General features: G+C 38.0%; 1 protein-coding gene across 11 annotated transcripts in view; it reads right to left on the bottom strand.

Annotated features, from left to right (window-relative positions):
- Positions 1–11,082: 11,082 nt before the first annotated feature.
- The window catches only part of Il1r1 (interleukin 1 receptor type 1), an 80,628-nt gene continuing 67,772 nt past the window's right edge, over positions 11,083–23,938 (bottom strand). For all 11 annotated transcript variants that reach the window (XM_046420028.2, XM_046420026.2, XM_046420032.2 and 8 more), the window contains 6 exons: positions 22,485–22,550; positions 18,192–18,309; positions 17,332–17,483; positions 15,556–15,699; positions 14,746–14,913; positions 11,083–14,201 (listed from right to left, as the gene is read on the bottom strand). In XM_046420028.2, coding sequence (XP_046275984.1) covers positions 13,783–14,201; positions 14,746–14,913; positions 15,556–15,699; positions 17,332–17,483; positions 18,192–18,309; positions 22,485–22,550 — 1,067 coding nt within the window. In that variant the 3' untranslated portion in view covers positions 11,083–13,782. The remainder of the gene's footprint in view (positions 14,202–14,745; positions 14,914–15,555; positions 15,700–17,331; positions 17,484–18,191; positions 18,310–22,484; positions 22,551–23,938) is intronic.

Genomic DNA, 23,938 nt, shown 5'->3' with positions numbered 1-23,938 from the left:
GCGCCACCTGCGCCTGGCCCGGTCAGTCTACCTGCCTGCGAAATCCGAGTGAGCAGGTCCCAGAAGAGAGAAAACAGGTCCCGAACCCCGTCAAGGCGTTTTAATTCCTTGGCACCTCCTGTCCTCCGTGGGAGGGGTAGGCCTATCTTCCCCAGTGGAGGGCAGAAAGGAAGGGGAAGTGGGTTAAAAAATCCTTTTTGCCTGATTACCCAGCAGACAGCAAGTTCTTCATCACTAGGAATGTCTACTTAAATCTTCCAAATCGTCTCTATAAATGAACTATTCATTCTTTCAAATCCCATGTGAGCAGTTATTAACACGCCCTGCGTTGGCCTATATGGAAGCAATTGGAAGCCACCCAATGGCTTCTAAGGAATGTTCTTAATCTGCCTGAGTCACGCCCTTTAACTTCTGTGAAGCAGGCATGGCATGGTAATCCTCCATACCCTTGAGTCTGAAGACTTTTGCCTAAAAAGTTCTCAATAGATCATGTCAACAGGGACCTGTTAGCTTGGCCATCAGGAGTCACTCCCAAGTTATCCCATGGGCACTGAAAGAGAAAAATTTAAATTGTAATTTCCATTCAATGGATTCATAGGCAAAGTTATTTCTAGTGGTCTTCCTGGGATTAAAGAGAATGAGGAGGAAATAAAAGAGCAACCATGGGAGCAGAGAGAATGCAGTAATTGCATTAACAGCAAAGCATCTACACCTAGAAAATATTGAGAATTTCAAAGCCTTTGCTTGTGTGGGTTATGCCTGCCAATATTACTATACTTGAGATCATAAAGAAGAACTCTAAAATACTTACTTTCTCATTAATTTTAAATAATGACCCTATTGCATGTTGAAATAAATATATGCATTTTATGAAAATGACTATACTATCAAAAACAAACTTATTGAGAAGAGTGTGATTGCTCTACATGCTTATAAAATTTTTGAGTATCTGGCTTAATAGAAGATTAAGTGGATCATCCCATCTGCTTCTGTATCCAGTCTCATGATATAATATATCATGTCATCTATGAAAAAGGCCACCTTACACTAGTGAGAATTTAAAAAGTCAAATGAAGTCTTACTATGGTTATGAAAAGAGTTTTGATTTCACAGATCTCTTTAAAGGGTCTCTGGGAGTCTCCTAAGTCTCCCACACTTAGAGAACTCTTTGTTAAGCTCTAAATGAATATCTTTATTATTTTCCCCTAACATCAGCATTGAATGAGCCTTGTCTGTACATATTCAGGGTTTGTCTTCGCCCTAAGCAAAACAAAGATGTGACTATAAATAATGTGATTCCCATAGAGAACTGAGGCAGGATAGAAGAAATAAAATTAGATAGAAAGGAGACATAAAGAAAATATAATTTTAACATATTTTCCAGGCCTGCCATTCCCCAAATCATTCACTTTCTCAGGACTGTCACTCTCAAATATCTGGGAAATCTGTAACTCTGTCTTGTGTACTGTTAAAGAGACATACAGGCATATTTAAAAAAAAAAAAAAAAAAAAACCTGCAATTTAGGGGACTTTTCAATGTTATTTACTGAATTGGATCATGGAGACCCCATGTCAAACTAAGGCTCCTCAGAATGTGCAGAAGACCAGAAAATGTCTTAAGATCACTAGACTAATGTCATCCTCTTATACCTTCCCATATTACTACTTGTGGAGTGTCCTTTAAAAGAAGAGTCAGGAACCCAAAAACATGCCTCTCAAATCTGCAGATGTCCCACATTCTCCTTTGAATGTCTATTCTTTGCTTTAAACAAACAAACAAAAACCCTCTGTCTCTGCCAACATGTGCTGAAATTTTTTTCTGTTGTATGTCAAGGACCCTGCTTGTTCTGAGTCAAGTTTTCCACTCTTGAGGAACTCCTTGGGACCCTCTTCCAGTGATATATTTTTCTCTAATGACAGAACTATTGCCATGAGCAGTGTTGCAGATTATTTCCGAATCTCTTTATTATGCTCCTTTTCCATTTGTACCTCCTGAATATATGCACTCTTGTGTCCTATCTTGTTTCTGTGGTGTGAGGACTGGCATGTACACCTATTCCATTTGAAGTAGATGCCACAAAGTTTGTGAGGTTAGGACAGTGAACCCCCATAGTGATTGGTTTTTACTGGACCTTACTGACATTACACTTTGCTAGTGACTTTAAGGATCTGATTATACTTTCCAGGATGGTCACATGCATTTCCTGATACATGGAGAATGAATTGTTTGGTTTTTGAAGACAGAACTGATTTGGCGATTGTAAACTTTGCAATGAAAAACAACATTATGTTAAGTGAAATAAACCAGACACACAAAAACTAGTACTGCATGTTCCCTCTCATAAGTGGAATTAAAAAAAAAAATAAAAAATCAACTTGAATGTAGAATAATAGCTAGTGGGTTGATAATGAGGTAGATGAAGGGAACCTGTATTTGATCAACTCATGCTGTATTTGTATTGAAATATCACACTGAACACCATTCATATGTACAATGAATACATGCTACTTAAAAATTTTTTTAATTAAAAAAAGGAAGAAACTGTAACATTTATTGCAGGTTCTCGGTTGCCCTGAAGCTGGATGGCATGGTTTGCCAATGAGAAAGGGGAAGAGAGAGATTCAAATGAAATTTCTTTTACAGAGGCTCCAGGTGGGCAAGTTTAGTTTTGCTTTGTAACGCACTTGAGAAAAGTTGCTTTATGCTGAAACTTCCTGGATTCAATCACTCCATCTTCCATTCTATTCTTCAATATTAAAATTTTCTCCTGAAATGTAGATCATGTAGTATTTAAGGGCTACAGAATTCAAAACAAGTCATAAGTGACGTTAGCAAGGTCCAGCTTACAATCAATATTCATCCAGTTTCCCGTGTATATTCCTCCCACTCTCCAAACTAACTATCCAGACTTGGTGCTTATCATTCCTGTGTGTGTGTGTGTGTGTGTGTGTGTGTGTGTGCGCGCGCGCGCGCGCGCGCACATGCATGCTCCTTAAGCAGTAGAATATCCTATTGTATGAATTTGTCCCGATTTATATGTCCATCTCCTTTGGACAGTTTGTTCCAGATTTATATTTTGCTTTACAGGTGTGCGGCTGTGACAATTCTTGTGTCTGTATTTGAGTGCAATTGCAGGATCAATGTGAGGTAGGATAAAAGAAATGTTGTAAGAAAGGAGACAAAAGGAAGCTGTAACTTTCATCTGTAAACCCTGTGTTAAAGTTCCTCATTCCAGCCCCCTTCACTGCCAGATCACTTTTTATCCCAGGCTTGTTACTCCCAAATGTCTGAAAAATCTACAAATCTTAAAGATACTTAATTCCACTCATTAATAAAAATTGACCTGTGCACTGTTAATCAGCCCATGTAATGTACTAGCACATATGTTTTTAAAATAGATCAAGTTAAGTTTTCACCAGGACAAAGGTCTTAATATTCACACCCCGAGTTTGAGAGGTGGACCTCAAACCCAGGGTGTGAGTATCCCTGACATCATCGCAAGGACATCAGAGGAACCTCAGGACTGGTCAAAGTGAAGCACAGATTAAATATATTGAGGGAAAGAAAGGCATGCACACTCTGAGAGAAGGGATAGAGTGTGGACATTGGAGAGGAACAGGCCAGCTCCATCTCAGCTGGGCATATTTATACACATAAGATCAATATTAAGGGACAAGAGCTAATAGTGTGTTTTTCGTTCTCCTTTGTGTTGGTATCTGGGTGTGTTGACAATTACCAGGACAGAAGGGGTCATTTCCTGACATGACGTTATCAGGATGGGGGTCATTTACTGATGTGTTGATCGTTAGAAATGAGTGAAGGATGGGGGGTCACTTTCTTCTTTGTTTTCTACATGCTCTACATTGTGAAAACAGTGCTACATTAGTGTACCTGTGGAAAAGTCTAATGATTGATTTAATTGTGCTGTTTGTGATCAAGATATGTAAAAGTAACTATCAGATCTGGAGTTTAAATAGTGGTTAGTCCTGTATTGACCCTCATGTCTCCTTTCTACCTATTTTTATGTCTTCTATCGTACCTCAAAAAGAGATACAGGAAGGAGAGGGTCATCATTATACAAAGTACATGTATGAAGATGTGAAAAAAAAAAAAAGAAATCTATAATACAGGGTACATTCCAAATATTACCTGTTGACCTGGTAGAGGAGACATTAACTTAAATATCCTGAGAGTCACCAGACTACCATAAACCATCTTATGACCACCAGAAGGGTGTCATCTCCAAGTACTTTCCCATGCTTACCCTTCACAAGGTTTCCTTTAAAAAGAGGAGCCCATGCCTGGTGTGATGTTGCACGCCTGTAACCCCAGAAGCTTCAGAGGCTGAGGCAGAGGATAGCAAGTTCAAAGTCAGCCTCAGCAACTTAGTGAGGCCCTAAGCAACTCAGTGAGACCCTGTCTAAAATAAAAAATAAAAAAGGGCTAGGGATATAACTCAATGGTTAAGTGCCCCTGGGTTCAACAACAACAAAAAAACCCTTAGACCCTAAAAATGCATGTCACTCTCAAGGTCACCCACAATCTCCCTTGAATGTGTACTCCTTGCTTTCCTGAATAAATCACGGCTTGTGCCTCTGCACATCTTGAAAAGTCTTGTCTGCAATATATGTCAAGGACCCATCTGTGGTCCCCACTCTGGGACCTTCTCAGACTCCCTCTCATGACAATTGAACAGAGGCATCTTCAACTATGTTAGCAAATTCCTACTTTTTTCCACAGTCATATTCTTTAGAGAAGAAGAGTTTCATTTCTTCATATTCTTGACAATATTTGGTAATGTTACAATAGTAAATATTGCGAGTTTTGCCAGTCTGGTGGTATAAAACCTATCTTGTGATTTTTTTTTCCACTTCCTAATTACTAGGAAAGAGGAACATCTTTGCTTATGTTATCAACCATTCATATTATATTCTCCATGTGAAATCCCTTTCATGTTTCTCCTTTAACCCACTTGTCTGCATGCCTTCATATCACCTATCTGCAGGGAACCCATTCAATTCTACCTCTAGAATCTCATGTGTTTGCCTTCACAGGGAGGCACATATGTCTCACTGTATTCTCCCAGCAACACCCCTCATCTCCACTTTGATCATTGTAAGATCTCCATCAAGCCCTGTCAGACCTGAAAGAGATGTTTGACAGGCATTGATATTTTATCCTGGTGCCCCCAACTCCACTTATCTCATTCTTTCCCATTTGGGCAGTCTGAATATTCTTAGCCAGTCCTTTAAAAGCACCATTCACTAGGTGAGTAACTGACATTTTCTATGGATTTATGTGTTTATAATTCAAATCAACTCCCTCTAGAGATTCATTCTCTCCTTTTAAGAGCTAGCAAAAGCAGGTCATCTGTGTGTGATGGAGGTGTTGAGGGGTTCTGATCGGCTGACTTTTACCTTCAACATATTTAATCCTCAGTCCAGTACATGATGCATATTCAGAAGATATTTTTAGTAAATATTTCATATAAAATTACATTTTACCTGATGCATAGTGCCTTTTATTTGTTCTGACTAAACATCTGATGATTTTTCACTGGATATAATTTGCAACTACAGTTTCCTAGTAAGCACGTAGTAGAACTTTGTTCACAAGCACGGATCAAATGGCCCAAAATCCAACATTTGGGGCCCCACCAAAGTCCTTCCATTTTTATATGTCCTGTCTCTGAAATTGGGAAAACATAGCAGCAATTTCATGGTAGACTTTTATTATTGGAACGAAATGAACTTCCAGAGATAAAAGACGCAGTGGGAGACACAAGGATGGTGCTAAGAGCAGCTGGTTTGCTGCAGGCCTGAGCCTAACCCTACCCTCCCACACATCCACTGACTCCTCAGAGCTGAGTACAGTTCCCACGGAGTGCCAGATGATGTGCTAAGTGCTGGAAACAGCTGGAGAAGAGCTCTCTTGGAGCTTCAAATCATTCCTTTGTCTAGTCATGAAGAAAGTTTGAAAAGATGATTTTAGGCTCATGAGAACCATGTAGGATATCAGATAGGAACAAAGATGAAGCAGCCACCAAGTAGGTATCTGGGGGAAGCCCTCTCCCCATAGAAGGAACAAGCCAGTACAAAAGGAGGAAAAAGAGTTTGGGAATTTCCAAATAAGAGAGAACTGTACCAGTGTGACCAGCTTACAGCAAATGGGTGGTGGGGGGCCAAAAAGGTAGTCATGGATATAGGCAGATGCTAGATAATACAGGGGCAGGTAGCCAAAAAAAAAAAAAATGGGTTTTATTCTAAGTAAAATTAAAAGCTATTAGAAGATGTAAAGCAGAAAAAGATTAATCTTCTGTACATTTTTAAATGTTATTGTTACCACTAGACCCCACCAAAATGGCTAAAATTAGAAAGATTGAGGACACCAAGTGTTAGTGAGGATGTGGAACAACACACTCTCCACCACTGGCTGAGCATGAATGGGCACAACCACTTAGGAAAACCATGTGGTGAACTCGGCTGAAGCTAACTTAGCAAATCCACTTGAGGGATACCCCAAATGAGAACCCCTACAGATGGTCACCAAAAGAGGTAGTTGCCAGCATGTTCTTAGCCTCAGTATTCAAGATAGTCAGAAACAAGAATGTACTCAAATGTCCATGAATAATAGAAGGGATAAAACAGATGTGTAGAGTCACACAATGGGATAGCATCCGGGCATGAGAAACGTGCTAACACAGACAACAATAAATAAATCTCACAAATATAATAGCTAGCAAAAGGAAATAGATAAAAGGGAGATCATCGTACCTAATTCCATAAATAAAATATTAATCTAATACAATCAGCTCACAGAGGACTTACCACACCAAGTTCCTGACAGACTTCCTCTCCTGCATCTTTTACTGCCTCTGAACTCACAACAGTTCCCAGTGAACTTGTTTCTCTGTGCCTGACATTCTCCTAACCAATAGTCCCCAATAGTGCCCACACACCTACTCCAAAGGATATGTCCAAAATACGTTGGTCAGGGATTTAAGATCTTTTATAATAACAACTTTCTCTTCACCCTTTGGTTTGGCACATGGTTAGCACTAATAAATATAAGCTTGAGAGCAAACATGTTTCCCCCTTGGAATTTGGGGAAGGTCATGGGGTCTGGTTTTAAGAAACACAAGAATTCAGAAACAAGTAAGTAGAATGAGGGATATCATTTAACAATGAAAAGTGTTAACAAAACAAAGAAACAAGCAAAAATGATGGTCTCCATCCATAGCCTTAAGGCAAACGAGAAGCCAGGGCTGGCTCAAAATAATAGGATAACCAAATAAGATGGCTGAGGAGAGAAAGTGGAGTTGTGGGCAGGCAGAATGAACCACACAGGCAAAAGAGAAGTGGATTCCCACATGAGCTGGGAAACATGCAATGCCCTCTCACTAACAAAGTCTGAGGAATCTATGCCCAGGACGGTTAAATTAAGAAAAAACCAGTGAACACCATAGGAATGGTTATCAGTGAAGCCCTTCCCAGACCCGGAAGCCAAACCCAGTGACACTTAGGCTCACTTCCAAGTCAAATGTTCTAAGACAAGACAGGCGTGGTAGTGCACTCCTGTAATCCCAGAGGCTCAGGAGACTGAGGCAGGAGGATAGCAAGCTCAAAGCCAGCCTCAGCAAAGAGAGGCACTAAGCAACTCAGTGAGACCTTGTCTCTAAATAAAATACAAATAGAGCTGCAGATGTGGCTCAGTGGTTGAGTGCCCCTGAGTTCAATCCTACCACCCCACCCCACCCCACCCCACCCCACCCCCGCAAAAAAAAAAGTTCTAAGACAGATAAACTTCATAGACTTTCCCTTTGTGATTAAATTAACTTCCCAATTGGTTAAGCACAGCACTAGAGAAGTCAACAGGATCACAAGAGCCCAGATTCAGGAGATACCGGTTCAACTGGTCTAACGGCTGCAAATTTTAGAGACTGCTGAGTTAGAGACTGGGGTTCAGATTTAAAGTGAACATACAGGATTTATGTACCTGAATCAGCCAACCCAACTCAGGAGAACCCTGAGCAACACGTATTAAGATGAGCAAGTTTTGGCTTTACTCATAACCACCTATTTTCTGTAATTCTTACTCTCCATAATGTTCACACACACACACACACACACACACACACACACAGGCACGGGCTTTCATACTTTGTTTATAAAATGTTATTACATTCCATTAAATTTCCTTTCATGTGTTTCCCCCATGTACATTTTTAAGTGCACTCTTTTATATTTTATGAATTCTTGCTATTGTAGTGGTGCATTTGTTTATTTCATTTTAGTAAAAGAAGAACTTTTCATTTTATCTGTACTCATCCAATGGTAAAATTAAGGAAATATATTTTGAGATTCTATCCCAGGTACTGGATGGAGATTTTCTACATAGTAACACCTTATAAAACAGGAAGTACAGTTTTACAGATGAAAAAACTGGATTCAAAGCAATTGAGGGGGATGAGGTGGGAAGGTAGACCTCCTATAGGCTGACAGGAGAAGGGTCTCAGGATGGGAGGAGGGCAAGAGAACATCATGCCATTTTGCAAGGAGACATCAGGTCTGGAGGACATCCTGTTACTTGCTGCCCCTGACAGCTCCAACTGCAAAGGCTCCTTAACACCTGTTACTGTTCCTAGCAGCTTCAACCATAATATCTCTTTCTTAGCGATTCCTACCCTTAGCAAAAGCTAATCAATAAATCTACCCCATTCTGTCGCACTCTCTCTTCTCCAAAAGACGTCCCAAAACACAAGATTGGACCCATCCTCTTAATTGTGTAAATAAGGTATTAAGATTGTGCACTCCTGATTGGCTTATTAAACCCAGAGCCTAAAGAGCTTGATAGGTCCAAGCTGGCATTCCTCATTAAAATAGTTCCCACCAATCACCTGTGCTCGGCCATCAGGTATGCCTTTAAAACTCCCTAGACAACAGACACTCATTGGTATCCTCCTCTTGGGACCCCTCCCTCTTCAGGAGCCCTCCCCTGCCCTCCCCTCCCCTCCCCTCCCCTCCCCTTCCCTTCCCTCCCCTTCCCTTCCCTTCCCAAATCCTTTTACTTTGCTCTCACCCTTGTGTCCCTGGATTTCATTCTTCAAATTCCTGAGACAAAGAACCCACCTGACATCCACACTCCGTGTTACACAATTAGGTGCTTTGCCCTAGTTTCAAAATTGAGACAATTTGGGAATTTATAATTCATGTCTCTTTCATCAGATGGGATTCCTTTCAAGAAATAATTCAGAAAGAGAATAAAATTATAGCTTTTGCAGGTAAATGGATAGAGTTGGAGAACATCCTGCTAAGTGGAGTAAGCCAATCCCAAAACCCCAAAGGCCGAATGTTCTCTCTGATAAGTGGATGCTGATCCATAATGGTGGGGAGGGGCGTGGGAAGAATGGAGGAACTTTGGATTGTGGAAATGGAGGGGAAGTGGGGAGGGGGCATAGGGGTAGGTAATGATGGAATGAGATGGACATCATTACCCTGGGTACATGTATGATTGCACAAATGGTGTGATTCTACATCATGTACAACCAGAGAAATGAAGAGCTATGCTCCATTTGTGTGCAATGAAACAAAATGCATTCTGCTGTCATGTTTAACTAATTAGAAAAAAATTTTTAAATTTTAATATAAAAAAATACATCTGGAAAGGTGAGCACCATCGAAATAGCAATGGATGTGTCAGTGAATGGGGTTATGGACATTTTCACTATTGTTATTATTTTATAATTTATCTATAATGATTATGCACTGTGTTGATATCATAAAATAATTTAACATTAAAGTAATAATTTTTTTAAAAAAAGAATGAATGAATTCTGGAAGATTTCCCCTAGCGCCTCACCACCCCACCACCACCAAAAGCTATTTTCCATTTACTCACAAAAAAAAATTATCTGATAAAGAAAGGGGGAAATATGACTCTTTAAATGATTGTTAGTTTTTTCCTAAAAATTTGCTAAAAAACATTAACTGGTTAAAGAACAAAAAATAATGGAAAGCTCTCTGAATTATATTGGTGAGAAATTCAGGATAGGCAAACTTACCAGATATCTGCTTCCTAAACTTTTATAAGTTTCTACATTGTTGATTTTTATTGAGGGATTTATTGAAACATCACTCAGAAGTATGTTAAATCTGTTTTTATTTAGACCACTAAATATCCTTTCGCATTTGGGGCTGTGGTCTGGGCAGGGCTCCAGATCTCAGCATTGCAAAATAATTCAATGTGTCCTTTGTCCTTATTTTTAGTACCTCTTAGGGTCCATTGCCACATCTTGTTTATAAATCCTTTCTAATAGGACTCAAGAGAGCCAAGTTAGTTCATAGAATAGCTACTAAAAAAAGCCACCATTTCCTAAGGTCCTACTTCATGCTAGGCACTGTGCCTCTTGTAATCCACTTAATCTTTCAATCCTTATGCAACTCTATGAATTAGGAATTGTAACCATTTTATAGGCAAAAAAACAGGGTTCAAATAGTTTATCTAAGGCTTCACACCAGGTAGATGGAGGTAGCATTTCCAGTGGAGTCCGAGACTCTAGGTCCACCTGGCACCTTCCATTTCTCCCCAGGTACTGACAGAACCACCTGCTCCTTGGAAGTGCAGGGAAGTTTAAGAACGGGGAGGTACTGACCAGATGGGAATGAGCTCTAATCATCAGAGTTTATAAGCTTCAGCACATGCATTTTGGACTCCTAGCTAGCCAATTTTGTCCAACTCCTGTGTCACAGAATATAAATAGAGACCTTGTGTAAAATGTTAAAAAGTTCATACAAATGTTGCCATTATCAATTTTTGGATAAGCAAAAGTTTAATAATTAATAATAAGACTCATATTTTAATCTACTTTAGAAGTAAGCAAACTGGGTACAAATGAGGCTACACAATGCAGCAGAGGTCAGGGCTCAATGTATGGCCAGCGACCTCTGAACTCCATCCCCCTTCTCACGGCCCACCACCCCCAGAAGGTCTCTCTGAAGAAGGCGTGCTCACTCTACATCAGGTCTGGAAGTGTGCAGGTATGCTGTGGAAAGGGCAGGCAGAGAAACAGATTTTCAATAATATTCAGTACAAAGTTTAACAATTTTATTGGAAAACAAGTACAGTCTATTGATCAATGATGCACACTATACATAAACTTGGTGTTTTAAGATATAAAAATACTTGGCATCTGCTGCAGAATTATACAAACAATTTACAAAAAATAAAACCCTTCATTAACCAGCACAAACATAATTTATCAAAAATGTCATTAAAAATGGCTCAATACCTTGGCTTTCATTGCAAGTGAAATCAAAAAGAAAGGGGAGGGAAAATATGGATTCTGCTAAATCAGTTTTAACCACTGGTAATTAAATATTTTGTTGCATTTACAGACTTTTCTTCAGCACTCAGACTGACTTAAAAACAAACCACTGAAAAGTGCAGTAAGATTTAACTAATGGGGAAAGCATGAAAAGAAGAGCTTTAAAAAGTGTTTGGTAGAGAAGACAACAATCCAAGGGCAGGTCACAGGGATCAGGAATGTGGCTTCATCCTCTGGGATCCTCCCGGGAGAGTTGGGGACTGACACTGTGCGTTCCTGTCTGAGATTCTTGTTCCTGTCTAAATTCTAAGTACTAAGCTACTTGTAATTCTTGGCTGTCTCCACCCTCACACTCTGCTTTATGGCCAATTTTGTCCCCACCCTCACCCCTTAGCTAATTCTAAGTTTCAGAACTGGCTTGCTTTCTTGGCACGATATATGCTAGATGACAGATAAAAATCATCAGCAGAACTTCTAAAGTATCTAGCAGACCTTGGGAGTCATGGCACCTCTCTACCTCATGAGACATCCTGCTCTCTCTGTGCAGCCAAAGAAACAGAGCCCAATTCTTTTAAAATATCAGTTCCCAAGGCAGCACTATTGTTCAGTGCTATGGATCAGACCCAGGAGAATACAGGTAGAAAAGGAAGAGTCAAAAATATTAAACTCTGTTTGGTTTTGTCTAGTTCTGACTGCTTCAGGGGAAAAATATCCTTCCAAATAAGCGTTTGTCTTCACCCATAATAATTAGGTAGTCAAAAAATATGAAAAAAAGAAGACCTGCCCTTGTTCATTCAACTTTGAAAACCACGTGTGTGTCACGTGAACTTGGCTTTGTGATTTTCCAGAGTTGCTCTAATTATCGTAAGACCTCTGAGCAAATTTTGAAACATTTTTTCTGTACCAAAAAAAAAAAAAAAACATTCTTTGCTTTCATTTTTAATTGGCTGAGAAATGCTGACCTTTAAGGAAAGAACATATGGAAATAAAAATATTGTGCATAAAAACCTAAACATAGTTTTTATAAATTCCAACCCTGAAAATTATCAAATTTGTTTGTAATGTAAAAACACTCCTGGACTCAGTAGTCTCCTGTAAAGCAATCCGTGATGGGTGAACAGTTAATGACTTGAAAGCAAGCATTCAAACATTGGACTAGAAGCCAGGAAAATACAGGTTCAAGTTCCAGATCCAATAGAATTAAGAGAGTAATTTTAAAAAGAGTCATTTTCTCTCTACATAAAATTAGAATAATTGCAAAAATTAGGTATAATTACCCAAAAACATTTTTTTAAAAAAAATAAAGCACTATACAAATGTATTTCACATGTGCAAATTGCTTATGGAAGGTAGCAAGGGACAGAGAGAGACATATGGTCTCTCCTCAGCACAGATTCCGGCGAGGGGAGCCACTTTGTAAGGGGACCAGCAACAGGCAGCACTAGCTAACTGACTGGAGGGACAGACAGAGTTGTAAAGGTGACAATGTCTTAGGGGAAGGCTCCCAGGAACCAGAGTGCTGAAGTCAACTCTGACTTTGGAGAGCTGGTCATCTGGAGAAAATGCAAGAAGGATTTCCGGTAAGGGAAGGAGAAAGTTCAGCAAACATGGAGGCGCCGGAGCAGGTGCAGAGGCCCAGGAGGCTAACCTGGGACTCACATCACAGGACGGTGAGGGGATGGCTTTGAAAACAGGCTGGGAGACTCGGGGTGGGGTGACAAGCACAGCTGTCTTTCCAAAGAAGCAATGAGCCAAGTAAAGTGAAGACGATTGTGGAAGTTCAGGTCAGTCATTCCAAGGAGGAAAGAGTAAAGAGTGGTGGAAGAGGTGGGTCAATTTCTGCTTCTGTTGCTTTTACAAGTCTTTGTCTTCTAAAGAAAGCTAAGGGGGTTTCACAGCCTTGGAATCCTGGAGAACCCCCTTTTTCATTTTAATGATACTTCTCAAGGTCTATAAAATGCAATCTGGTCTTTGGAAAGTGACAACTCATTGTGGATGTGTATGGAAAATGCAAGCCATGGAAAGTTCTCCAAGAAGACATCTACCTTCCTCTGTGAGGTGTCAGGCACACTTCATCTGCAGTGCTGCCCAGAAGAGACTCTCCCCGGGGCCAGTGATCCTGCAGCATCCCCAGAGATGGCCAAAGCCCCACCATCAGTCTGTGGATAACTTAATAAAATTGTCTATAGATGGTGAACATTCCTTTCATGTTTTTTTCTTTTTTCTTCTTCCAACTCACTGTCTCAGTGCCTTTTTCTCAGAAGTTCAACATTCAGAGAGGGTCTTTATAAAGGCTTTCCCAAGCCCTCTAATCTGAGTTGCCCTGGCCTGCCATTGTCACCAAGTCCTGCTCCCTTAACTGTGTGATTCCAGGTGACCTCAGAGATTTAGGTCAGCAGGAGGCTCAACAACCTAAGACTGCATGCACCCAAAAGATTCTTGGCCAAGCTTCTCCATGCTACCTGAGAGGCAGGTGAACCTCCCTTTGATGCTTCTCCTTAGAGTCTGACTCATGGGCCATGGACAATAACTGGTGTTTGGATGAAGGAGATCGCCGCTGGGCTGGCATATGGTACCGGACCTGTTTCCAGAACCTGGTCTTTAGAGACTGAGGTCCCTCTCTGAAGTCCCCTGACCAGCAGATAGCCCCATGTTTCTGCTTAATGAATTTAATGGATTCTGGCATTTTCTCATAGTCTTGGATTTTTTCCAGCTCAAGCAGGACAACTTTAATCCCCTCCTGGATGAGAGCATTATATATCACTATTTGCTCTTCAGATGAATGGCCCAGCCAGCTGAAGTCTGACATGTCTGTCACCAAAATGATGATAAGTCTTCTGCTTTTCTTGATGTTTTCATTAGTGACCTCAATAGCATCTAAAAAACATGAAGCACAGTACAGACAGTCAGATTACTATTTATAATCATTTTCTCTGGAAGCAAAACCTTACAAGTTTCTTCCCACTCAGTCCCTATAGCTCCTAAAGTTTTTTTTTTTCTTGCCTTACTTAAGATTAGAAGTCTTTCCCATTTTATATACTCACTTATAAACTGGCCTACAAAACTTGGATATTCACTTAGAACTCAGAAAACTTTAAGTCAAAATTTTAAAAGTTTCTTGTTAAATCATTTGATCTACACCACTCCTATATTATTATGTCCGTTGTAAAATTAATTACGAGGTCTAATGAGTCAATGTGTTTTCCAAAACAATAAAAATCAATTAATTATTGATCTAATAAACTCTGGGAGAAGTGAATACATTTAATAAATGTGAAAATCACCATCATACATGTCTGAAGAGATTCTTAAAATTGTAATATATGTACACCTGGGTTGAGACATCTAGAAAGATAGGTCCCAGATTTAGCAACTAGTTTCACAACAGTCAACCTTTTATTCTTTTGCATTATATACATACCTTCTCCAACATAATCATCCCTTCCATAAATAAACAGTTTATATCCCAACTGTTTTTCCAAGACCTCAGGCAACACTTTAAACACAAAAATATCTGAGTTCGAGGTGGACCCTTCCCCAAAGGTCTTTGGATAGAGGATATATGCATCGTAGATCTTTCCATCTGAGGCTAAAGGAAAAATGAAGAAACGTAGTGCATTTAGAACCAATACTTTTTTAAGTATTCATCTCTTAGGAGTTTCCTATTCATTGTGCTTTACTACAAAACTGTTCTTATATTGCATTTATTGGCCAATTTTTGTACATTTGGTATAGAAATATTCACAGCTCCTTGTTTTTATATTCTTCCCCAAATGTCTCATCCCAGAATTCTATCTATTCTTAATTTTATATATTTTATTTATATATATATATAATTGTAGTATTTTATGTGTTATATATATTATTGTAGTATTTTTTGCAAGTCTCTCTGATTTGTGAAAATCTAGTCATTTCTTTCTTTTCGAAGTGAATTTTGAAGTGATGTATGTTCCTACACAGCATAAAGCACGTCATTGACTGAATTTATTGACAGATGTTCTAAATACCTACTTATCCCATCATATAAATGCTAAAGGAATAACTAAAGTAATAAGGCATTCAGCCTAGTCAGTTGTGAAATAAGAAATATCCATAAGAATAACTACTATTCTTGTACATGCTACCACATATCATTTTGAACCTTCAGTAAAATTCCTATTAGTCATCTTCTACCTCTCCTAACTATGCCCTCTTCAATGAGAAAATACTTCAAAGAATGCAAAAATTATACCTTTGGGGGGAAGAAAATCAGAGCAGGAATCCCTGTACCAAAGCACAATATCAACCTTGAAGATTTTATAGATGAAAACAGAGCATGTAATTATAATTGTTAATGTAACAAATATTCCAATCAAGAGCTTCTGGAAATCAGGCACTACAGTAGAAAAGAGGAGGGGGAAAAAAGTATTAGAACCAAAAAGAATTAAAAATTTGGGTATAACAAATCAAACATTTTCATTGTAGCAAAACATATTTGGGATTGTCTTTGTATTTGGATAGTATTAACTCATTCATTGTTATCACTAAAAATGAATACTATGCAAAGAAATGTGACATGGAAACTACCTAAAACTAAGGTTCATTCTATTAAGTTTCCAGGTAAATAGCATAATATACAATGACAGAAAAAAATAGAATAGAGTACTTTATAGCTTTACAAAGAGCATCACTCAACAGCCTATAAAAGGTCCCTGAAATACAAAAGTCAGTTTTGGAAAAGCCAAAAGCTGGGAGGAAAAAAAAAAAAAGGAGGTTTATGGAGTTTTTTCACATTTCTACATTCTCCTGGCCTTGTTCTAATTACTCATCCAATGATTACAGAAGAGGAATGAGAGGGGTAAGAAGTGGGAAGCTAATGGGGAGAACACTGAAGAATCAAAATTTAAAAACTAAAAGAAGAAAGTGCCTTCATTGTGGGAACCCAGAAAAGAGAATCTTAAAGTTATAAGAGAATCCTCTAAAAGAGTATCTAAAAGTTATATTGTTTTACTTTTCCAAGTTAGATCTTTGATCCATCTAGGATTGATTTTGGTACAAAGTAGAAATCAAGATACAGCATTTTCCAGGTTAAGGTCCCAACTGACTCAGTGGATAGTTCACATTTATAGTCCTCCTTAATGTAACTTCATACACGATCATGATGTCTGTTGTATAAATACTCCAGATTTGTCATTTGTATTTAAGACCATCTTTATTATTCTTTTTTTAAATAATTAAATCTAAAACATAACTCTGCATATAGTAAATTTTTTTTTATTTGTGGATGGACACAATACCTTTATTTTATTTATTTATTTTATGTGGTGCTGATGATTGAACTCAGTGCCTCACACATGCTAAGGCAAGTGCTCTATCACTGAGCCACAACCCCAGCCCCCATCTTTATTATTCTTGGTCATTTACACTTTCATATGACTTTTAGACTAAATACATCTGTCACCATAACACAAACACTAACTTAACTTATGCAAATACTGCTGAAATTTTGATTGGAATGATTTTTAATCTATAAATTCATTTTGGGAGAAATAACATCATTATAACATTGAGTCTTTCAATCTATGAACATTGTATATCCCTACATCTATCTGATCCCTGATAACAATCTCAATGATATGTTTTTAAATTGTTTCACAGAGGATTGAATAGCTTTTGCTATGTTTATTCTTAAGTATTTGATTATTTTTCTTTTGAAACTACTGTAAAGGTTATCTTTTAAATTTGGTTTACCTTTGTATGTTGTTTGTATTTAGACATACCTGAAATCATACTAAACTCATCTGCTTCGGCAGAGAACTAGATTAAGGGCAGACGTCAGATGAGAAAAGCTTCCTATAAGAACAGATAGCTCAGCTGAGAAATAAAGAGGAAGAAGTTGCTCAGCTGCAGAGAAGATGAAGACAGTTCCAGGCAGGGGAAAACAGCATTGGAAACTCAAGGTCTTAGATTTTTATGAGAACAGAAGCAACGAAAGATCGCATTTCAAATAAATAAGTCTGTTGTTTACCTGGAAGGGTTAATCGTATGTATGCTGAATATATATTAGATTTACTGTTGACCAAACAGGTAAATGGATATAGATAAAATTGACTTTTGACTTTTGAAATATTAAGCGTTATAATGTGTATAGTTTTTCTATTGGCTGAAGGACTGTTCATCCTGTTCAAGAGAGAGGATAAATAAAATTGTGTAAATAAATTGTACCAACTACACATAAGGATGCATGTCTGGTTTATTTCTTTATTTGTAACATAAACTGCAGCTGAAATAATCACCAACCACTGTCTCAGCAGACTGCTGGCAATACCCGTGTGAGACTCAGTAACAAAGACATCAAGTTAAAATTACCTGCTTCCAAAAGGAAAAATATAAGCTAAGCATTTTGGTATCCATGGGGCACAGAGAAGCATAAAACAAGAATAGTTTGTTCATTAAACAACACTCATCTGGGGCAGGTGATAAAGTGCTTTGAAGACAATGATAATGTAAGGGATAATGGGAAGCCAATAGAGACTTGGAAGTAGAGTGTCTGCTTCTTGACTCCACTTAGTCTTTTCTAAACTACTTAAAAAAATAGGAAGAGTAACTCAGGATACTTGCTTCTTTGGAATGTTGCAACATGTATAACTGAATTTAAGAGAAAGGCTTCTAAGTTGTCCAGAGTTTACATCATAATGACATGTATTTTTTTACCTTAAAAGTACAAATCGTACAAATCTGTTTAGCTTACTTAGCGAAACTCAAAATGGGCAGCAAAGGATTAAGAACAATCAACTTTCAACTAATCTTCAATATTAGATTAAACTGTCAAGGTTATATATAAAAATACGACACAGACTTTAACATAACATCGATTGACACACTCACAATTCAAAGTCTTCGACCAAGATTGGATCATCAGGTAAAATTGGTGACCCATTCCACTTCCAGTAGACAAGGTCAGTGAGGTGGCCAGTGACATTACAGACCAATTGGACGTGGGATCCTGCAAAGCAATATATTATTAACCATAAGATGAAGTGGGTTTTGATCTATTTTAGCAAATGGCTATGGAACAAAAATTTTAAATGCTAGAAAAGCACAGAGGAAAATTGCCTTAAACTTACCACCCAGAGATACCCACGATTAATAACTCTGTGTGTCTCATTCCTTATCTTCTCTGTGCACATAAGTAATTTTTATAAATGAGACTTTATTGTCCACTATTTTTTAATTATTGTGGACTGGGAATTTCAGGCTCCATGATTAGTCCTCCAAAATAGACTGTTTTGTGGCTGCTTAGTATTTAATACTATAAATAGCCTCTAATACTTTCCTATTGCTCAACAAAATTTGTTTCTAACTCTTTATTAATATGATTATTATTCCAGAGAATATCCTTATTTATATATCAGTGTTTGTACATATCCTGAAATATTACCCTGAATAAAAATAAGGAAGTAGAATTGAATTAAAGGGCCAGACTTCCTCTCTTAAGGGAGTCTGCACCAATTTGCTTGCTCTCCCCAAACTCCCGGATAACATGTGGTCTTGCTTAATCATTACCAATGGAGAGAAGGAGGAAAATAAACGCACTTAAGTTAAATTTTCATTTGCATTTGTTTTTTCTTTCCTTCCCACCCCCCCGCCTTTCTTCTTTTTTGTGGTGCTGAGGATCAAACCCAAGACCTCTAACATGTTAAGCAAGTACTCTACCACTGAGCAACATACACCCCCAGCCCATCTGCATTTCTTGAACTGATGGTGAATTAACATTTTTCATAAGCTTAGTATTTCATGGATTCTTTTAAGAACTGTTCCTTATGTATACCAACCATTTTTAAATTATTACTATTTTTACTGGTATATTAAAATTTTATGTAATAGGGAGATTCATTATACTGTATCTGTATATGCACATAATTTGATCCACCTCATTCCCTATGAAGACCCCATCCCCATTATAAATTCCTTCCCTTCCTCTCCCCATGGTCCACTTGTACTACCAACCATTGTTTAATCTCATGTTCATATTACTGATGTGCAGGTTCTCTATATTCACTGAGGATTTTTTAACTTTTTATAATACACACAAAATGTTTTAAGTAGTTTTCTAAGTTGGTTGCTTCCACATTATTATTGCTTATGGGAATTCTTTGATGTAGATCTCTTTATTTTTCATTTGGTCAAAATAGTTTAAAATTTTTTTTTATCTGGTTTCACTATAGTTTTTCTAAAAGTCCTCTCTAGCCAGGCTTGATAGCACACACCTGTAATCTCAGCAACTGGGGAAGCTAAGACAGGAGGATCACAAATTTAAGGCCAGACTGGGTAACTTAGCAAGACCCCATCTCAAAATAAAAAATAAAAAGGACTGGGGATGTAGCTCAGTGGTAGAGCACTTCTGGGTTTAATCTCCAGTGCCTGAATAAATAAATATTTTTAAATAAGAAGGTGCTTTCTATCAACAAATCAGGAAAATATCCATGTACATTTTTTTTAGGTGTATAAGATTTCCTTGTTATTGTTTTATTTTTATTCTTTGATCTATCTTGAATACAATTTCCTATAGCTTGAGGGAGAGTTTTCACTTAATGTTTTTATCCAAATACTGGTCATCATTCCAGAACGACCCATGATTGATAACAATTTTCCTCCTCGCTATTTCACAAGGCTGCCTTTATCATAAAATAAATACTCATTTAGTTTGAACTTTCTCAATTAATCTGAATGGGTGCAATCATGCCAAGGTTACCACATTCTTTTAATTAATGAAGTTTTAAAGCAAAGGCTAATATCATTTTTTAGTATTTGCTTCTTACCAATATTATCTTAACACCCTAGTGAATTTTAGAATATATGAAAATTTTTAAGTCCACTCACAGTTTTTATTAGATCTCCATTAAATCTATAATGAATCTCTCCATTAAATCTGAATGAATTTTCATTTACAATTTCTAGTTTCTCATATAGGAAAAACATACTTGTCTATATTACAATTTTGGCTTTCATTTTGCATATATATATATATATATATATATATATATATATATATATATATTTGTTTCCTTCTCTGTAAATTTTTAAGTCCCTCTACATCTCTCTCCTTCCCACTTTCCCTCCCCCTGCCGTGGGGCATGCTGACTGGGATCAAATCCAGAGCCTCCTGAGTGCTAGGCAAGCGCTCTACTACTAAGTTACAGCCTCAGGCATCCCTTCTAAAATTTTAATAGAAATACAGTCTATCTGTTGGTGTAGATTTTTTCACTCCCAAGAGTCAATTTCCCCCTATGAAGACCCCACCCCCATCATAAATTCTCAGTTTTTCTGAGCTTTATATTTCGGGGGTTTTATTCCTCCCTTATAAACATCACACATTTTGAAAACATTTTAAAATATATTTTTACAGACGTTTGGTATTAAAATGGAATCTCTTTTCCCATTACATTTTCTAGCTGGTTATTTCTAAATAAGTCTAATATTTTAGAATGGTAATTTTATCATGTCTAATAAATAAAATATTAATTATAATTACAATTTCCCAGTAATTCTCTTGGGATTTGCAGATAGATGATTATGTGATCTAAAATTAATAATTTAAAAAATCTTTTTTTTTTCCCTTATAGTAAGCATCTCTTGGTTTCTTCTCCAATCACATTTTTGGTACTTTAGAACTATGTTAAATCATGCTGATTAGGCAGGCATCTTTGTCTTTCTGTTGGCTTCAGTAAAAATGTCTACAGTGCTTTGCCATTAAGAATGTTGGGAACCGCTGGGCACAGTGGCACAGGCCTATAATCCCAGCATCTGGAGAGGCTGAGCAGGAGGCTCTTGAGTTCAAAGCCAGCCTCAGCAAAAGGGAGGCACTAAGCAACTCAATGAGACCCTGTCTCTAAACAAAATATAAAATAAGGGCTGGGGATGGAGTTCAGTGGCCAAGTATCCTGAGTTCAATCCTCGGTGCCAAAAAAAAAAAAAAAAAAAATGTTGGTAACCACTGATTCACATTGATGATATTTATTAAGTTAAGGAAATATTCCCCAAATCTTATTTTTTTAAGTCATTTTATTGGGAATTGGTATGAATCTTATCAATGGCTGTTTTATATCTGTCAGAATAATCCTATGACTGGGTAAAATGTGCCTCTGATACAACATGATATATTAAAATAAGTATCTCCTAAAATGAAGCTACTTTTGGATCTGGGATCAATGCAATCTAGACTTCAGAGCTCTCCATTTTACAGGTCTAGGGCACACTTTCTCAGCATGACTACGGCCAACAGAGCAAAAGGAGTTCTTGGAGAGGGGAGCAAGAAAATCTGAGGTGTATGTTCTGTCACCCTACAAGGGCCATAGCACATCAACAGACAAGCACAGTACTGAAATTCCTAAAAAGAGAAAGGGATGGGGGCAGGGTGGTTAGGCCCTGAAGGAGAATAATTTAAAGGAAACTTAAAGGATGGGAAACACTACACAAATTCTATTCGCCTATATTTAGAGTACTGTCATCTCTGCATCTTTGTTGATATCTAAGAATTTCTTTCTATTACTTTCCACTAAGAATGACAAACTTGGCAAAGCACAGAATTCACAGGTTACAAACTCCTAATTTTTGAACAACTGTTCATGGCCTTCCTGCAGTTACTCTATGAAGAGAACTGATCCTCTGAGACAAGAATCTGTTTTTGTGTCTGGACTACAACAACATAAGTCACTGGTTATTATTAATCCCTTGAAATAAGGCAAATGTGGCTGGGGAACTAGTTTTTAATTTAACTGAATTAAGTAATTGGCTTAATTTAATTTTATATGTACACAGCCACATGTAGCTTTATTCTTGATGTTAAAAAAAAAAAAGGTCCATTAACTTGCAAAAGTATTTTTTCTTGAATAACTATCATCTTTTTGACCTGGAGTCTTACCCTTCTGCCTAAAACTTAGCTCTGGTGATAAATCCTGTGCCAGGTAGATGGATGATGACAGTTCTTGTTCTTAATTTGAACTTCGCCTCTGCCTGGGTTTTCATGAGAAAGGAGAGCTGTGCAAACCAGATGTGGCTAGGTTTTTGCCACAAGAATCAAAAAACAAAGATATAAGGACACCTTAGGATATAACTCGTGCCACTTTTCATCTGAGTTCACAGGAATGATTTTGGCACATCCGACTAGGGCTTACTCACCCAGCTCCACTTCCATGGTCCCGTTTGCTGGACTTTCAATCACAGGACTGTCGGATTTGATTTCCTCTGAAAGAAAAAACATCCACAGGGCTTCTCAGTCTCTTATACATGAGAATTACAAATAATGGCAACACTTGGCAAAACATACTAAATGACACCAGGCCAGATGGTGAATAGACAGCAGGAGACAGGAGGTGACAGGGAGCCCACAGAGGCTGCGGCTACCTGAGCATCCTCACCAAACTGGACCCTGCCAACCCAGACACTCAAGATAATGCTCTCTTAGAGCAAATCAGGAAAGGCGAGGAGAGTGGAAGTAGGCAGTGCCAGGCCTACTTGTATTTAGTAACACTGCTAATGACCAACAGTGGTGTGCTTATGGGTGCATGTGGTTATTGACCGATGCCAAGCACTTTGGTGCAATTTATTAAAACAGGCAGAAAGTTGTCAAGAGCCTCAGAAATTGATCTAAGCCTTCTTTACAGGAAGATCGATTGGCTTTCAGAGTTGATCTGTGGCCAAGAGAAAAATGATCAGAAATGATGAACTCGAATTTCCAGTAATCCACTACAGGACAGAATAATGACTATTACTTGTTGGTTGGCTTCCTAATCTATTCTTAAAACAGTTCCTGGCACACAACGCATATTCAAAAAATATGATTTATGAATGAAAAGCATTCAGCCTCATTGGGTTGCGTCTGGAGGAAAAATAAAATATTTACTCATCTGGGTAAAGTATATTATTTCTACAAATGGGATCAGACAAGGAGACAGAAGAGTATTTAAGACGTACTGGATCTATTTTTAAAAATTCCTAGTGCCAGTTCTCCCTGGTTTGGTTGCTGTGTAAGGAGATCAGAGCTACACAAGAATCAGGAAGGCTGTTGAAAACCCAGAAATGTGGTTGTGATACGAAGACCACTGAAAATTAGGATTTCGGTGGTGCTTGTGGGAATTAATTGTGATTCAATAACATTAATCTTTGAAAAATTAATTATCATAGGAAAATGTTGCTGGGTGTTGTGTGATCATATTCTGGGTTGTCTGAGATAGTCTCAACTTACACCTGTTATTCTTACATAATAGATACCCTTTAACTTGCAAAACTTCCAGTTAGATTAACTGTTCTATTCTCCAAGCCAACATTTACAGAAAGCCTGAGTGTCCTGCCCATTTTTAGGTAATCTATAGAAGTACATTTTGCTTCATTTTGTTGTCAAATAACTTAATATGAAACACGGTTAATACAGAACTGAAAGCCCAAAGAAAATTAAGAACAATCACAACTAGCTGCACACCCGTGTTGCACTTCACACCGCTTTGCATCAGACACGTGAACACAAGCTGCACATCCTCAAATCTAAGCTTCCCAATGACCTTGGGAGGTGGTGTCATGTTACAAAAGAGGAAACAGCCTTAGAGAGGGCAAATGACTGGGCTAACACAGAACGC

The sequence above is a fragment of the Marmota monax genome, unplaced genomic scaffold (genome assembly GCF_021218885.2).
Source record: "Marmota monax isolate L192 unplaced genomic scaffold, Marmota_monax_Labrador192_F-V1.1 WCK01_AAM20220418_F8-fsc00178, whole genome shotgun sequence".
Taxonomy (NCBI): domain Eukaryota; kingdom Metazoa; phylum Chordata; class Mammalia; order Rodentia; family Sciuridae; genus Marmota; species Marmota monax.
The sequence above is the reverse complement of the archived record's forward strand: the minus strand, read 5'-3'. Positions and strand labels throughout refer to the sequence as shown.